Genomic DNA, 17,607 nt, shown 5'->3' on the forward strand with positions numbered 1-17,607 from the left:
CGGGGTGGCTGGTGCCAGGTGGTGCCACATGCCAGCAAATGTCTGAGGTGGCTGAGGCTCAGTTTGGGGAGCCACACAGAGTTTCTCAGTTTCACAGGTGTCACCAGAACGCTCAGCACTTAAGCAAGGAGCTCTAACCTGCATTGACCTTCACCAGCTGGAGTACAGACTCCTTCCTCAACCTGCCAAGAGCAGAAGGGGCTGGTACATCCAGTGGCATTTTCCTCTGTTGTGCTTTCCTGCTTTCCATTACCCCTCTCTTGACTGCTTTGCTGTCTGCTTTCCCTGTCCCCAGGTGCGGACGCGAGGATCCATAAAGCGCCGGCCTCCCTCACGGAGGTTCCGAAGATCTCTGTCCGAGTACGGAGATGGGGAAGATCTGGGGGTCAGCTTGTCCTCTCCAGAAAATGGTGCCAGGGAAGATGAGGTCTTTGGGCCCAATGGCAAGACAGAGGAGGTGGAAACGGGGAGCAAAGAGCAAAAGAAATGGGCAGGGTCTGATGAGAAGCCAGCATCAAGGACGGGATCCAGCAGATCAGAGGATGAAGAAAAAAGGAGCGAAGAGCAGAAGAAACAGGCAGAGTCTGATGAGAAGCCCCCATCAAGGAGAGCATCCAGTAGATCAGAAGATGGGGAGAAACAGGCAGAGGAAATTGCTCCTTGCAAGAATAACACAGGGAATACAAAGGAGGAGGAAGTGTGTCATGATGGCCCAGGAGAGGAGAACTCTCCTCAGCCTCCATCTGGAAACAGTGAGAAGTGTGACAGTCCCCAGGGAGAAGAGCAGCAAAGCACTGCCTGTGAGCAAGGAAAGGGAGACAAGGAGAAGGAGGAAGCTGAAACGAAAAAGGAAAGCAGTGAGAGCACAGACACACAGAGAACATCAGACACTGAGGAAACAGCGCTGGCACCTGAACCATTGCAGGAGGCAGTGGGATTAGGGACTGCCAGTGAGCCTTCAGTGTCTGTCACGCAGGACCAGGGCACAGCGTAGCTGTGACACACAGGTAAGATGGGCCAGTGTGATGGTGGCTCCTGAGGCACCTGAGGGTTTTGCTGTTAGCAAAAATGGCAACTGTGACAGAGCCCAACAACGATTTTGCTGCTCCCCATATGTCAAAGCCTCAGATCTCAGGCGTGCAGAGACTGTGAAGCAGGGTACTCAAAACAACCAGCTCTCATGGGTGTGTTACAGAGAGGATGGAAAAGAAGCAAAGCTGATTGTGCATTCAGTATAATGGAGAGGCTCTGCTCACCAGGCACCCTCCTGCATTGCTGTTTTGAAAGCAATCTGAAAGTACTTGCAGTAGAATGCACATTTCCCCAGCAGTAGCCATGTATACACTATATCAATGACTGCTTACATATAAATGTTTATATGTGTGCACACGTTGTATACATGTGTACATATATATATGTATATATATTCCCTATGTGTTTAGCTTGTTAGCTTTGCCAGCAAACCCAGGGCACACCAGTTTCATGATCAGCCCTGAAAGCATGCAAGCATGGCCCTTTGCCACTGAAATAGAAGAGGATTTCCACTGGCTGAAGCAGGCCTTGTTCCATGCACCTTCTTGTGTGTTCTGTAACCACTGATGACATAGCCACAGATGCCTGAGGATGTGTCTTGTCCCATGTCAACCACCTTCTCTTCAAATGCTTCCTTGGCTTGGCAAGGAGCAGCTGAAGGAAGGATTCCTGTGGTCAGGCTGCAGCTCACCTTTGCCTCCTAGCACAGAAACCACCAAAGTACCCCCAGCACTTCCCAGCACTGTCTTTGCTTAGACCCATGATTATTTTTCATTATTTCCTTACTTATTTTCCCCTCACAAAAGGACACACTCAATCAGGGCAGAGGAGACAATGCGTGGATAGGAGCCATCCAACCCAATCGAGATGGAAGCTACTGGAAAACCTTCAGTGTCAGGAGAGGAGCAGAATGCAGAAATCCCCTGAGGTCCAGACTCATCACAGAGCTGAGTGGCCACTCTCTGGCTCTCTGCTTTGCAGCATCATGATTTGGGACAGCTGGAACAGGAGACTGTTTGCAATTTCTTCAGGGTTCAAAACTCAGGTGTTGGCTGGTGTTCCTTGGTGATATTTGGGGACTGAGAGACCTGATACCCACTGTCCTGGAGGCAGCAGCCACCACCACTCACAGTCCTTCTGCTTCTTCATCCTGCTCCAAAATGTCTCTTTCTTCTCCCCTGCATTGGTCTTAGATGAATTTCATCAGTTACATACATACATACATGTACACTGCCTTTTTGGTAGCTTCTTTTAAAGACATTGGGTTTTAAAACTTCAGTAAATAATGGTTTAACGGTAGGAAACAGTTATGTTTTCTCCATATGTGCTGTATGGCCGACAATGTGAACCCTGAATACGGGGAAAACTCCTAGAACATTGATCATAAAAATATATAAATATAAATATATAAAAATAAAATCCCTTTGAAGTGGGGCTGATCTGTGAAACAGCCACCTGTGGTAGGCTGATAGGTCCTGTGTGCTTCAGCTTTGGGGTGCTTTTAGTGTGGTGGAAAATGACCACAATGCAGATTGTATGCAAAGAAAAGATGTGCTGAGTAGGTCAATAGGGCAGGTTCTCTTATCTGGCTCTGGGCTCTAGCCCAGATTTAGAAGGGCTGCTTGTCCATCAGTCTTTCTCACTTCCAAGTCTGTTTTGAAACTTCTGGTGTGTGGCCACCAAGAGCCACTCATTACAGAAGGCATCCCAGCTTCCTGGAAACAGCCAATTAATTTTGTGCAGGGCAAGGAAGAAGTCTTAGCTGGCTGAATTTCCAGCGGCATTGCCTGGCTGAATTGGTGAAGCTCAGGCAGCCAGTCCCTCCAAAGTACTTATGCCCTGTGCTGGATTTGCATTCACTCTTGAGCTACTGAAAGTCATGGGCTAGCAGTCACTGCAGTTTAAATCCGGAGGATATTTGGGGGAAGGTGGATGTCAGACCCTCGCTTGACCAGTTTCCTGACAGCAGTGCCTGAAGCTGTGTTGGCCACACAGAACAAAATGTCCATGCTGTGATGTGAACGGAGGTCACACTTGCTGAGAGCCAGCAGCACTTGCCCTCCTCAATTATCATGGGCTTGTTGGCAGACACCACCTCCACACCTTTTGAGCCATGCTGTGGAGCATTGTTGCCTTTGAATCCATTTTAATCTGCTTGCTCTAGCTTGTATTCCAGGGCAAGCTGCAATTGCTGGCTGCCCCCTTTCTTCTCTCAGCACAGTGGATGTGAGTGGTTGTGCCTTACTGTACATACAGATATATGTGTGCCTGTGTAGAGAACGTGTATGCATGTCCCGAGCACGGGAATGGAAATCCGAGGGAGAAACAGAATAAATAAACGGTGGAATAAAACCAAAGCAAAACAAAAATCTCTGTGTTTCGTTTCCTCCTGGAGAAATGAAGGAGCCTGAGGAAGAATGGACACAATTGGTAGCAGCAGGCAAAAAAAGGGGTGAGATTTCCACTGGCATTAGGACTTCAAAATTTTAATTTAATATGAGAGAGCAACTACTGAGGAACAGGGAGGAGTAGGACATTTTTCAAAAAGTCTGGGATGCAGAGGCGTGGCAACATGAGGATGTCAGGAAGCATTAGCGGGACAGAGCATATCAGGGACAAGCGGGATTCAAACCAGGAGGGTGCTGTGTGCTCGGAACCCCAGGGCGGTGCCTGTGGCTCCCGTGGGCGCTTGTCCTGCCCGTGGATCAGCCCGGGAGGCTCCGAGCGCCCCGGGACACGCGGGACCCACCCGGTGCGACCCCTCCGCGCCGCCAGGGGGCGCAGCGCAGGCGCGGCCCGGGACGAACCAAACCCGCTGGGGGCGGGGGGGATGAGGGGCGTTGGGTTGTCCCATTCTTCCGCCTCCCTTGGGAACGAGCTCGCCCGGCTTCCAGCGCCACCGCGCGTGGAGCGGGAGTGGGGATGGGAGTGGAAGTGGGAATGGGAAGGCTGGGTTGTTCCTGCGCCCCTCGGATGAGCGCGGGAGCGGGGTGCGCGCGGGGGAAAGCAGCGGAGCGCCGCGCGGGCCGCTGTCCCCCCCGCGGACACGCGGAACCGTCGCTAACGAGCAGAGCCGTAGAGCCGGGGGAAGGGCGATGCCAGGGATTACCCTGGGAAAGGTGACGGAGGGGGCGAGCAGGGAGAAATGGCCGCAGCCCCTGCAGTTCGGGAGAGCTGCGGTGTGCTCCGGAGCGCTGGGCAAAGCCGCCAGCGGTGGTCGGCAACGACCGACTCACAAATGCTGACGTGGGCGGCCTGGGCGGGAGGAGGCGGGACGACAGTGAAGTGCCGAGCTGGGAAGGCAACAGCAGAGCGGCTCGTTGGTCTAGGGGTATGATTCTCGCTTCGGGTGCGAGAGGTCCCGGGTTCAAATCCCGGACGAGCCCGCCGGGAAAGGGATGCGTAGGCCCCCTTCCCATATTTTGCTGCCGCGGGGCCCTCCTGCGCTTTTGCGCCTCAGGGCCGCCACGAGCGGGACCGGGGGCGCGGGGACGGCGCTCGAGCCGGTACGGTGAGCCGAGGCTGAGCCGCTCGGAAGAGCGAGGAGCGGCCCCGCGGCGCTGCCTCGGTGAGGAGGAATGCGGGGTCTGCCTGAGAAAAACGGGAGTAGCGATGCCCGGTGCCAGACGGAGAGGAGCGGCCGGTCCTTGGTGAGTTCTTAAAGCTTTTTCTTGCACTAAAAAGGAACGAGTGGGTCTCGTTGTCAGTCCCCTCCGCGCCCCTTCGTTGTGCGCGGAAGCTGCCGCTGCTGCGGAGAAGGAAGAAGATTAAAAAAAAAAAAAAAATTGGGCTCGTCCGGGATTTGAACCCGGGACCTCTCGCACCCTAAGCGAGAATCATACCCCTAGACCAACGAGCCGCCATAAAGAGCTGATTCTTTCTCCTGTAGAGGAGCGCTGCGATGGCGCCGCGCAGCCGCTGCTTGGGACAGCTCCGGCCCGTCCTAATTCCCTCAGTGCTCCCGGTTTGTGAGGGGGCACAGGCGCTTCCCTGCGGCTACAGCTCCGGCCTGTCCCCATTCCCGCGCTGCTCCCGGTTCCCTGTAGCTGCCAGCGCTCCCCGGTCTCCCTGTGGGTGTGAAAGCTGCTCGTACGCGGCGAGCCACGGACCGCGGCAGCCAGGCCACAAACCCCAGTGCGGTGAGGGGAAATTCGTGGTTCATTTCCATAATTTCAAACTGTAGCAGAGCCGAGTAGAGGTAACGTTACTTTCCTAAGTTACACATGATGATTTTATGCAGAGCTGCTTAAACAGAGAGTCTTGGAACGCGGATGTTGGTCAGGGTGGAGGTCACTGTTACCTTGGCTTTTGCCTCTCTTAACTAATTTGGCCTATAGTCCAATATATTCCAAGAAGCTGGGGGAAAGGTAGGAGGAAGAGACAGGAAGACAAATTGCTTCCATTTTATGTGCTTTCCTATGTATCAAGGTTATCAGGAAAGGTTATCATGACTGAAATTGCTGCTTAGCATCCATTCAGCATTGGAATAGCTCATCATTCCCATCCTTTTCCGTCCTAAGTTTTCCTGAGAACACTTATCCTTGCATAGTGGGAGACCCAAGACATTCTTCTCAATCAAATGATGAAAAAGCCAAGTTGTTGAAGACAAGACTGAGAGGGGATCTCTCCAATATGTATAAATACCTCAAAGGGGGGTGGCAAGAGGATGGTGCCAGGCTCTTTTCAGTGGTGCCCAGTGCCAGGATGAGGAGCAGTGGCCACAGACTAAATCACAAAAAGTTCCACTCAACATGAGGTAGAATTTCTTTGTGCTAATGGGCCAGAACAGCTGCCCAGGGAGACCATGGATTCTCCCTCTCTGGACACATTGGAACCCCACCTGAACATTTCCTTGTGTAATCTACTCAAGGTGACTCTGCCTTGGCGCAGGGGTTGGGCTGGGTGATCTCCAGAGGTCCCTTCCAGCCTCAACAACACTGACTCTGTGAAAAATAGTTCCCAAACTCTTCAAAGTCTGTATGCAATTACTGTGCTGCTGCCAGCTCTTGAGTTTTGGAAAAAACCGTGCGTTTCTATTTAACCAAAGTAAACATGAATGTGGCATTATTTGCTAGTCACAGTTTCTCCCAACATGCAGAAGAAAAAATATTGCTGTAAGGGACACACAATGCTTTCTTGTGCAAATAGAGCCTGTTTTTTTCCCTTTTTCTCTCATGTTCTTCTATTACTAATTCAAAGTGAGTGTGTTGGGTGGGATATTTTTGCAGGAGTGCATATCTTTGCACACAAAACAGTGTACACTGTTCAATTCCTCTAGGACATATAGAGATGAAGGCTAAAGAGAAAACAATCAAAACCATTACAAATGTAAGATCAGTCTAAATATACTTTTTCTCCTCCTAGAAGTTATTACCCCCATTTTTTTTACACCAAAATCCTGCTTGCTTTCTGTGGCAAGCTACTACAGACCTCTCCAAAACAAAGGATAACAAGGATAACAAAGGTCTGAATTTCTAACATACACAGCAAGAGGGAAGAAGATGCAAAATACATTCCTTGGGACAAATTAAGTTGTCCCAGCAACCTGTTTCCTCTCTGGAAGTAGCAGAAGGGAATAATTTGATCATATCTATCTGGATAAAGAATTTTCTGCTGTAAGTAGACCAGATATTGTCCCAGGTGTTCTGTGTACTGAACACCTGTGTTAGTACACAACAAACAGGGAAGCCTGGGCTGTTCTGTGGCAATTTGATCTCAGCTCTCTCAGGGAAGGGACAGGGTAGGTAAGGGCTGTGTGTGGCCAAATCAGGTTTAGTAGACAAAAATGGAACATGTGAGCTCTGTGAAGAAGTATTTGAGAATAAGAAAATGAAATTTGAGAATAAGAAAAATGAAATGAAAAAAAAAAAGTTTAGGTTTACTGTCTTGCAAAATTACCCAGAAGGGTGAAGCTTGGCCTCTTCAGAGGATTGAACAGTTTTAAGCTGTGCAGTACTGAAGGACCTGGAGGAGAGCAGTGAACTCTGAGTACTGAGGTGCTTCCATGCTGGTAAGAGCACTTCCAGCCACACAGGAGAGCTGTAAGGTTGGGCAGAGCTTCCATGGAAAGGAAGAGCTCAGAGGAAGTACTGAGGAAAAAGGGCTTGGAATGAAAGTGTTATCACTGCCTATCAGTTTCTGCTCCATTTGGACAGCAGGGGTATTGATGGATTGGCTCAAGACCCACCCACCAGGGAAGTCAAATGAGGTGCCAACCAAACAAGGTGATATTTCCCTGTAATACAAAGAGTTGCCTGTGCTGTTGATATTTATTCCCAAGAGGTGCCCTGGATTTCTGCTAGGCTGGGTTTCTAGAAAACACATACAACAGTTAGATGAGGAACGTGCTCCAGAGCTTCCGCTTAGGGTATAAATAATGGATGCACAAGCTGTTACATTTTAAATCCCATGAGAATTTTAAGGTGGTGTCTGGCATCACAGCTGGAAAGAAAATAATCTGCCTGTGCTTTTGCAGGCTTGCTTTGTCACAGCTCTCCTCAACATGGCACACGGTGGCCTTTCCTGTGGCCTCTTTCACCTGCAGATGTGATGAGGTGTCCAGGGAGTGGCAGAGTAACTGGTGGCACAGGGATCTGGGTGAGGACCAGCATCCATGGAACACTGGGATGAGCAGAGCACCCCCCAGGCTTCTGGAGGCTCAGGGATGCAGTGAGCAATAGCCCTGAGATATGACTCAGCTTGTGCAACTTCTTTCAAATGCATGGTTGGGAAAACACGGCACAACAAAGAGGTTCTCAGAAGCAAGGAGGAAGAGGGAAGGATGAAAGCTTGGTCTCAGGGGGCGGGTAGCAGCTGGGAGTCCAGTCAGCAAGGCGAGGGAAATTCCAAGCAGGTATTTCCAGGGGAAAGGCAAAGGTGGCTGTGTGATTGGTGCAGCAGGAGAGCTTGTGCTGAAGGAACTTGTGCTGAAGGAGCTTGTGCTTACAGGCAGTGCACGCCGAAGCAGGCTCTGTGAGTTAGCAGGGAACAGCAGGCAGGATGGCTGGGGAGGCAGGAGGAGCCAGCCCTGCCTGTGCTCGGAGCTTGCAGCAGCGCTCTCCCGCTTCCCCGGGACAGACCGGTGCCATAACGCGCATCCCGGGGGGGCTGGAGGCTGCCAGAGGGGTTGGGGCACTCCATGAGCACCGGGATCTGCTCCTGCTGCCACTTCCCTGCTGGAAACTGGGCCGAGTGATGCACGGCAGGAGACTTCCGTAGCTCAGAGTGCTGGGACACCACGCCACAGTGATGAAACCGCTGTGGTCCTTATGGGCCACAGTCACCCCACAGCTCCTGGGTGTTTTGGCTATGGCAAGCACAACTCCACTGGAGTGACTGTCACTTTTGTGGCTCTCAGTGATCATCCAGACAGGTTGAGTGCCAGCTGGAATGGCTGGTACCATGCCTCCAAAGGCAATTGGCTAAGCTTCCCGCGCTGCAGGGTAACTGTTGGACAGCACCAGAACTCGAGGCAGCCCCGTGAGGAATGGCTGAGGGAGCTGGGAATGTTCAGCCTGGAGAAAACGAGGCTCAGGGATGACCTTGGTACCCTCTACAACCATCTGAAATGAGCCAGCTGGGTTTTGGCCTTTTTAGCCACAGGACAAGGAAGGCGTGGCCTCAAGCTGCACCAGGGGAGGTTCAGGTTGGACATTTGGAGGAATTTCTTCATGGAAAGGTTGATGAGACCTTGGAATGGGCCACCCAGGGAGCTGCTGGAGAGGTGCTTAAGGAAAGGCGGGACGTGGCAGTCAGTGCAGTGGTCAAGTTGACATGGTGGCGATGGGTCATAGGTTGTGCTCGATGCTCTCACAGGTCTTTTCCAGCCTCGCTGACTCGGCGATTCTGTGATCCAGCGTTTCTGTGTCCCGCGGGATGCACCGGCGGGAGCGGCCCGCAGCGCCCGCGCCCTCCGCAGCACCGCCGGCCGGCCGCGGGGGCGCCAGCGGCGCGCCCGGCTGGGGGCGGGACAGCGCGTTCCCTGCGTCCATAGGTCATCTGGACTTGACTGACAGCTCTTTTGTTCAATCACCTTGGAGCAGCGGGGCAGGGTGCGGGCGGGGCGAGCGGGGCGCGGGGGGTGTGTGTGAATGACGGCAGCAGCAACCAATGGGCGGGCGGGGCAGGGGGGCGGGGGGGCGGGTCCGCGGGGCCGGGGGCGGACAATGAGAGCGCCGCGGGGAGGCGGCGGCGGCTGGAAGATGGCGGCGGGCGGAGGCAGCGCGGGGCGGCCCTGCGCGGCGTGGCTGCTGATCGCCGCCGCCGCCCTCACCGCCGGTGAGTCAGGGACCGAGGGAGGGCCGGCCGCCGGTTCGCCCTTCAGCGCCGCTGCCGGGGCTGAGGGCGGTTCCGCGGGCAGGGCTCGGCTCTGCCGCTCGCTGCCCACCCGGTTCGGAGCCGGGCTGGCGGCGGCCGAGGACTCCCGTCCTCACCGGGGGAAGGGTCGGTGTGCCGGGACAAAGCCCCCGGGAGCCGGCGTGGGCAGGGCAGGGGTGCCGCGGTGCCAGGGCAGTGATGCGCGGCGGCCCCGTGGAGCGCTGGTTCCACAGAATCCATTAGCTTGGAAAAGATCCCCGACATCATGGAGCCCAGCCGGGGACTGTGGGTCCTTCCCCCGGGGACGCGGGTGGCGTTTGTTGGGAGAGCCACGGGGTGACCGAGGAATGGGGGCGCTGGGGTTGTGGCGAATGACTCCATTCGGTCAGTGGTGAAGTATTTGGGTGGAGGGGAATTGTGTCAGTCGGGTGATGCACCCATGACTCGTATAGGTGGAGAGTAAGTGCGGAATCGCTGAACGGGTCGGGTTGGAAGGCACCACAGTGGGGTCATCTGGTCCAGCCTCCCTGCTCGGGCAGGGTTATCTCAGAGCACATGGCACAGGATTGCATCCAGATGGTTCTGGAATATTTCCAGTGAGGAGTACAAGGCTGTGGAGCGGTAGGAATGGCAAGAGTGCTGCTTCACTCCTCTGTGGCTTATGTTCTCAGAGGGTTCCGTGCATCACTTGGACTCGATAAGTTACACGCATTTCCCATGCCAGCTCGCTGTGTGTAGATGCTGGGCATGGACAGTGAGGGAATATCCAGTATTACATGCCCCAAAAAGCGGATATATATCTAATGGTGGATATTTTGGGTTGGCGGTACTTGCTTAGTGGGTAAAACTTTGTGAAGTACCTCAATAGGAGACATTAAGAAGCCTGATGCCTCCTCAGTTCATGTGTCAGGAAAACTATGTAAAACCATAAGTCTGTCTGGGAAGAGGTTTATTAAGAAATTGTGCTAAGTGGTAAGGAACTTAAAATTTGTTTAATACAATTTTAGAATGGTTTGGGTTGGAACAAATCTTAAAGATAATCTTGTTCCAATCCCACTGCCATGGGCAGGGACATTGTCCATTAGACCAGGTTGCTCAGAGCCCCATCCAGCCTGACCTTGAACACTTCCAGGGATGGAGCATCCACAAGTTCCCTGATCAACCTATTCCAGTGCTTCCCTACCCTCACAGTGAAAAACTTCCTCCTAATATCTAATTTCTATTATTGTTATTCCTGTTCCTAAATCTATTCCCAAAGGGCATTGTTTGCATTTGTTTAAGATGAGTGCATTTTGCAGTAAAGAGGTAGAGATTGCTAAGGCTTCCTGTGTATCTTCAGAGACAGACTCGCTATTCAGGATTATGTGAAATATGCATATATTACAGTAAAACTGAGATCTTTGGAAATACGTGTGGAGGCAAGAGAAGAAGGAAGCCTATTTTCCCCTGACCACAACAAAAGGTACAGCTACAGTAATGCTATGGGTAGTGGGAGATCATTGTAGAAGGTCTGAAATTATTCGTGTGTTGGCTTCTTCTCTCCTTGCACATCCTTACTCCTCCTGTCTGCTGTGAAAAGCAAGGTTTACATCTTTACGTGGGAATAAGTGATCAGAATGCAAGCTCTTCACCTCTTTTGCATACCCAAAGGAGTTTGGTGATGGGAAGGAAAAGATGACCTTCCCCTGAGTTTGGGGTGCTAAGGAGTCCTGGATGATCAGTGCTGTGCATTTCTTCTTGCCTGTGTCATTCAGGCTCCTGATGTTTTTTTCAAGGGCCCTCTTCCCATTCCCTTTCCTCATGCTGGATTTTGCCCTCGTGAGAGGTTCAGAAATCAAAACCTGCCTTTTTTGGCAGGGGCAGGAGTGGTGTTTGCAGAGGGCTGTGCTGCTCCCTGGCTCAGGTGTGGTGTGTGCCTGGGTGCTGTGCTGCACACGTGGCTGCTGTGCCTCGTGCCTGCCCTTCTCTCTCTTCATATGCTCCGTGGCAGGTCTGCTGCTGTGGCCAATAACCTGCAGTGAGACAGAAATATTGCTCTGGGTGCTCTGCTGTGCAGGCCCCATTTAACACCACAGCCTGCTTTGCCAAGCCTGGCTGCTTCCCAGCTAAGCACAGATAACACAGTTCTAGGATTATTTTCTTATGTGCCCCTGCATGTGTGGGTTAGGAGTTCATCTTGTTTCTTTGTGCTCCATCATTTGAAAACCCCGTTGCTTCATTTACTTGTAAGAGTAAAGGATCATTGTCAAATGTGCTGTCTGTGATTCTGGGGACATTTTGTAGCATAAGTAGTTAATGTAGGTATAATCTCTTCTGTGCATGAGTGAGGCTGGAGCAAACAGCCAAGAGTATCAAGAAAATGGAGTATTTTGCAATTGTGCATTTGTAAGCCATGTAATTATGACTTAAAGTGGTATCCTGCCTGTGTTTGACTTTAGAGTGGTGCCTGATTACTCCTGATAGTCTCAAAAATGTATAGATATTACTGGAAAGAATAATTATGATTTTTTTATTATTCTTTTTGATACCGACAAAGCTTGATCATTTTTGAAATTAATTTCTCCTACTACGCCTTTTATACGCACTCGTACAAGTGCACGTGGGCACATCCACATGGGTCAGTAACAAGCAGAGCATTGAGATGTTAAATAGCTCAAGTGCCTGTTACCGCTTTGAGCTCACCAGCCCATTTCAGTTGCTGCTTGAAATGTTTCCTGAAAATAACAGTGCAAGTCAGGGTTGCAATGCTCACTTGGTGCCTGTGCCAGGTTTAGTCAGAATTCCTGTAGTCACCCCCGTCAGAAGCTGTTAGTCCTTTTAAGCTCAGCCCACTGATGCTGCAGGTGGGAAAACTGCCTTGCCTGCACTGCTCAGTGGGTTCTGCAAAGGCAAAAGCTGGATAAACTCTCAGCTCACCTTGCTGGCAGCAGCAGCAAAAAGTTCTTGAATATGTTGAAAAGTCTGTACCTTAATGTTTGGGTGATAAAATGAGGTAAGATGGACAGATGCTCCTTGGCCCCAGCTATCCAACAGACTCAGTCTCTGACAATTATTTGTGTAACTAATAGCATGCAGAGCTGTGTTGCTTGTTATCTGAATTAAAATTAATTGTGTTAAACAGCAATTCCACTGCCTGTCTGTACACCCATCTTGTCCTGACTAGTGCTGGATATCCTGTGTCCCAATCAGACTTGAGATGAAAGACCAAAAAAATGAAACCTGGTATTGTCCTGTGCTGTTTGTCTTGAAAGATTTTAGTCTGAGTAGTTTCTAAAGACTTATTGTTTTTCTGAAAAGTGACATATAGATAGATCATCATCAGGTCATCTATCCAAAGCTTATTATTAGCCCCTGTAGTGGGAGTTCTCCAAGTGTGGTGTGATGTGATGTGGTTTCATCATGTATGGCATACATTAACATACCTGCATGTAGTTAACTAAATAAACAGCCTGGTGTGCAAGAAAATACATTTTTGGACTATTGAATGCTAACTCAGGATATCCTAGGAATACATCAGCAAGCTGGAAGCTCTGTGTGTGAAAACATTAACATCCTTATGGCATATATCCTTTTGTATTTTTTTGTTTTGTTTTGTTGTGTGTGGTTTGTCTGTGTTGTTTTAGTGGTCTGGGTTAGTGGCACCCCACAAGAAATGATTAGCACAATGGAGAGGATGTGAATATCTTGTGTAAGAGAAGGCTGTGCCAGGAGAGGACAAGAAGTTTTGAACTGGCTTTATTGCCAGCAAAGAGACTTGGGGAACTCTAGCTGCAGTGATTCACTGTTATCTCTAACAGCAGTCATGTGGAAAAGCAAGTGTTTACTCAGATTGGGGTTTAACAGTAAGCAGTACCCATAGCACAGAAGATGTGGCAATACATCCTAAGGCAGGGTTAACATCAGTATTTTTGCTGAGCAGGTTGAAAGAAAGTTTTTCCTCACAATCTCTTTTATCTTTAAAAGGCTATTCTGTTACTTGTCCTGAATAAGCTTTTTTTAAAAAAAATGGAAAATGCTTATATCAAATAAATGTATCGGTACTAATCTGGGACAGAATTAATTTAACATAACAATGTTTTGCATTGGTTACTTGTTTTTGCATTGGCTTACACACCCCAAGGCCTTTTTTGTTTGTCACCCCTCCCTGACAGCAGGTGGGCTGGGGGTGCATGAGGAGTTGGGAGGGCACCACAGAAGTCGTGGTCAGCAATGAAGGCTGGGAAAAGGAGGAAGGGGGTTGTTTGGAATTACAGCATTTGTCTTCCAAGTCACTGTTATGCCTGACAGAGCCCTTCTGTCCTGAACTGGTGAACACCTTGCCTGCTGATGGAAGCTGATGTGTGATGGCTTGTTCTTTCCCTGTTACACTGTTTTAATCTTCACCCTCGAGTTTTTCACTTTTACACTCGCAGTTCTCTCCCTGATCTTGCTGGGCGTGCGAGCGAGGGGCTGTGCAGGGCTGAGCTGCCTGCTGGGGTTAGCCCACAGTCCTTGTACATTGTTCCCTTTGGCTGCTGTGCCTCTCAGCTCCTGCATTTTTCTGTATCTGTTGAGTTGGCACTTTCCACTTGGTGCTGCTGCTAGGTTTTGGCTTAAAGTGCATAAGGAAAACCTGAAGGCTGTGGTTGTTCTTGTGAGCTCTCTTTCCTCCAGCCCTGCAGAAAAGGATGCTTTGTGGTACATTTACTGATGTTTTACTTACTGGTGTTAAGGGGCACGAAGGGAGCTTGCCTGGAAACGCTGGTTATACCCTACCTTCAGTGTTTCAAAGCAGATTGAGATTCTGATCCTCAAGGCAGCGTTAAACTTCTGGGTGGTGTAGCAGTTGTCAGTGGTTGGTGGCTCTTTCAGTTCATGAGATGGAAGTAAATCAGGGCAGGTCATCTCAGGTGGGTGAAATGGCCATTGCTGGAGGCATTTACAGTTGGCTGCAAGCCACCTGTTATTCAGTAACTTGTTTTTGTAATGTGTGCAAGTGAAAGGTGGTGAACAGGGCTCCCACTTGGTAATAAATTGCCTAAAGCGGTATGTGCAGCAGGAGTTTTGAAATTGGACTGGTTTCTATGTCTCGAGGTGTTCAGATCAAGGTCTGGCAGGATGGAAGGCACTGCTCCAATCAAAGGGATAGCTTTAGAAACCACCATGTGTGTAAACTGGGAAAGTGATGTAGTGTGCTACAAGGAAAGCCATAAATTCTTCACAAAAATGTTCCTGAGAAAAACCAGCTGAATAGGCTCCTGCTTGGTGCTTCCTAACTCTCCTCAGTTGTACAAAACAGTATACAGTAGACTGGACTAGGGTGTTGGTCTGGTTTGAAAGAAAACAATAGTGAAAGGGCTGTTCTGAACACAGATTAGTTCCTGATCAGATTCATCTTGTTCTGACTGTGCATGTGAGCTATTTAAATTGGCACCACCACTGACAAATTCTCGTGGAACAATGCTTTGAAATATTTAGCATGGGCTTTTCCTTTTGGTTTTGTGGTTGTGCTGCTGCAGGTAATAGCTGGTTATGAGTTTGCTCAGCAGTTCAGTTAGCAAGTAAGTGGGAGATTGCTGCAAGCTTGGTGCCAGAGCTGGCTGCAGATGTTCAGCAATCCATGGATCAGTAAGGAGTCTGGTCCTCCAAGGGCTTTGGATTGGCTTGAACTGCTGAAGTAAGCCTCTAGTCACACCAGAACAGATTGGCTGCATGAATACCCTGTCAGCTGAGGAGGGTGATCACTTCAATGATGTAATTTCATTTATCTTCTTGCTCAGTTTAATGGTAGGATTTTATTTAGCAGGTTTTAATTTAGTCTCTGTATGCAGGAAAAAAATCCTGTGTTCACCTTTCAGGCTGGTGGAAATACCAGTACTTGGCAAGAGATGGACATGATTCTGGTTCAGGAATGATGACAGGTGGGAGTGAGTGTTCATGGAGTGCTAATGATACCTTGGATGGTTCAAAGTGCAGCTTTTGCAGATGTTTCTTGGTGTGTATAGACTGAGTTGGTTGCAGTTTTGTGAATTGGTTACTGTAAAAGGGTCAGGAAAAGGGCAGCTTCCTACGTCTGATATGTAGGCTTTGCATTGTAACGTCCTCAACAACATACAGTGTATCCGCATCCTTTGTGTATCCACTGCCTAGTTTGTTTGGGAAATTGGTAGTTCCCATACTGCTGCTGATGGATTTTGTCAAAAAGATGCTGCATGCCATCAGCAGTTGGCAACATGACTGGTATTTTTAACATAGTTTCACTTGAGATAGTATTAATAACCCAAAAAAGAAAAAAGCCTGGAGGGAAGCTTTTGTCCCAGCCAGCAATATGTCAATCTCTACTGTCCACTCCATGGATTTGGGATTTGCTGTTGTTTGGTTGTGGTTTTTTAGTCTACAACTTCTGATCCTTAATACTCTCATTTTCTTAGTAGTTGTGACACTTTTAGTGGATTGCTATAGCAATTTTAGGAAATACTTGTGATGGTGGGATGCTTTTTTTATTCTCTCTGCCATGTGTTGAGATGTTTACCCAGCTTCTCTCAGATCTTTAGTTAAGTAAGCTTCATTCCCTATTTGTGGGGAAAAAATCTGGTGTATTTCCAGGAGACTTTTCTGTCTTTTCTGGCTTTCTGTAATCTGTATTCCCATTTTCTGGCATCTTTCCTTGTGCCCAGAAAATAATGTGCTATGTTTTTAAGTGACTCTGTTGGTATTGCAGGATTAGAGGTAGAACAGCTGCCATCAGCTGTTTCAGTTACCCTTTGCACTTTGAACAGCTTTACTTAACTTGCCCCCTTTGGGTTCTGCACTCTTTTGGTTTGGCTTTGTCAACAAGAACTGTTTACTTGCATTTGAGCACTTGTGAACTTACTTGGGCACGGAAGGAAAACCACTTCAGGGCTGTTGAGCAGAAAAATGCAATGTGTGGTTTGGAAAGTACCTGAGCTGCTGGTTGGTGTCCCAGCCTGCAGCATAGGCAGGGAAGTGTTGCTTTGTGATCCCCAGGGAAAAGTACTAGAAGTAACTAGAAGTTACTTGCCTCAAGACTAAGTATCTGCCCAAACCTGACATATGACTGATGCTGTAATAGAAGCATGAAGCTGTGCAGCTACATTGCTTGTTCATAGTTCTGAGCACCTTTACAAGCTTCTCTGTTTTATGAGATGAGAGAGTTGAGAGAGTGATGTAGCAGTGAAATTATGTCCTCAGGACTGAACAAGAAATCTGTTGCCTGGCAAGGGAGCTCAGGCATTTTTTGCTGCTTCTCATTCTTCTAATTTCTGGTTAAAGCATGGGCTTTGAAAGTAAGTCTCAGCATAGGTTCTTTGTGCTGCTCCTTGGCAGAACAATGAGCAGCTCTGTGTCATATGGAGGAGAACATGCCAAAAGCTGACCCTGAGGTGTGGGAGGAGAAGGAAGTACCAAAGTTTGGTGACTCTGGAGGCTTGTCTTTTAAGTCCTGTCAGAGTAGATGCATGGAGGTATGGAGGGCTGAGATACATAGATGTTATTGTCTGCTTTGACAGCTTAGCCACAGCCTGCTCAAGACTTCTCAGTAAGACTGCTTTCCTTTCACTCGGGGTCACAAGATGCTATTTTTTCCCTCATTGTTGAGTCAGGCAGAGCTTTGCTGAATGTGCAAAGAGGCTAGGAGAAAGTGAATGTTTCTTTAGCAGATGCTTGTCTCTGCTTGGGGGATGAAGGTTTCCAGCAGCATGGTGACAGGAGGTGGTAGGTGTTCATGGGCTGGGTGTCACAGCTGTGCTTTCTGATTCCTGGGGCTGCAGGGATGTGTTACTGGAGACAGGAAGCTCTCTTTCCTCCAGCAGCCTGAGTTACTTGACAAGATTGGCAACCTGGGGAGATGCTGTGGCAGCAGCTAAAAGCTGTTCTGGTGAATTGGCATTTGAGAGTGAAATTTAACTCTTCTGTCCTCCTTCGAGGCAATGGAATTTAGTTTTTGTTGCTTTGAAACTTAGATGTCAAGATTGGTTGGTGTGACTCTGTCTAGTCATGGTTTCTGTAGCTGGTGTTGCTTTGTGTCCTGTGTAAATGTGTGGAGGAGTGCAGACATAAAGGTTGTGGTGACAGGGGGGCTGCAGGGACAGTCTCCATGAGGAGGGGCTGGACACGTGTGGCCTCTTAATACCTGTGTGTTGTTGTCCTTGTGAAGTACACCATGGCTTGCTCCTGGGTGGAACTGCTGGCGTGGGTTCTACTTTTCTGTTAAGGCTAAATAATGTGAAGGAACTGTTTGTGTGGCAATTCTATCCAGCA

The 17,607-nt window shown here is 49.3% G+C and overlaps 2 protein-coding genes and 2 non-coding genes across 6 annotated transcripts in view; 3 read left to right on the forward strand and 1 right to left on the reverse strand.

The window, feature by feature from the left end:
* The window catches only part of RCSD1 (RCSD domain containing 1), a 30,130-nt gene extending 26,747 nt beyond the window's left edge, over window positions 1-3,383 (forward strand). For both annotated transcript variants that reach the window (XM_030949648.1, XM_030949656.1), the window contains 2 exons: window positions 296-1,007; window positions 1,839-3,383. In XM_030949648.1, the coding sequence (XP_030805508.1) occupies window positions 296-994 (699 nt within the window). In that variant the 3' untranslated portion in view covers window positions 995-1,007; window positions 1,839-3,383. The remainder of the gene's footprint in view (window positions 1-295; window positions 1,008-1,838) is intronic.
* A 963-nt stretch (window positions 3,384-4,346) lies between these two features.
* TRNAP-CGG lies at window positions 4,347-4,418 on the forward strand. Its single transcript has one exon. It is a non-coding gene; the product is annotated as a tRNA-Pro (tRNA).
* The window catches only part of MPZL1 (myelin protein zero like 1), a 40,114-nt gene continuing 26,904 nt past the window's right edge, over window positions 4,398-17,607 (forward strand). Inside the window, exon 1 of one of the 2 annotated variants that reach the window (XM_030966241.1) lies at window positions 4,398-4,682. Coding sequence is in view for 1 of the 2 variants with exons in the window: in XM_030966155.1 (XP_030822015.1) it covers window positions 9,234-9,309 (76 nt within the window). In the remaining variant the exon portion in view is untranslated. Of the gene's footprint in view, window positions 4,683-9,232; window positions 9,310-17,607 lie in introns of those variants that run through there. The other variant, XM_030966155.1, reaches the window with a different exon arrangement.
* TRNAP-AGG lies at window positions 4,820-4,891 on the reverse strand. The gene has a single exon. It is a non-coding gene; the product is annotated as a tRNA-Pro (tRNA).

Source organism: Camarhynchus parvulus, chromosome 1, assembly GCF_901933205.1.
Source record: "Camarhynchus parvulus chromosome 1, STF_HiC, whole genome shotgun sequence".
Taxonomy (NCBI): domain Eukaryota; kingdom Metazoa; phylum Chordata; class Aves; order Passeriformes; family Thraupidae; genus Camarhynchus; species Camarhynchus parvulus.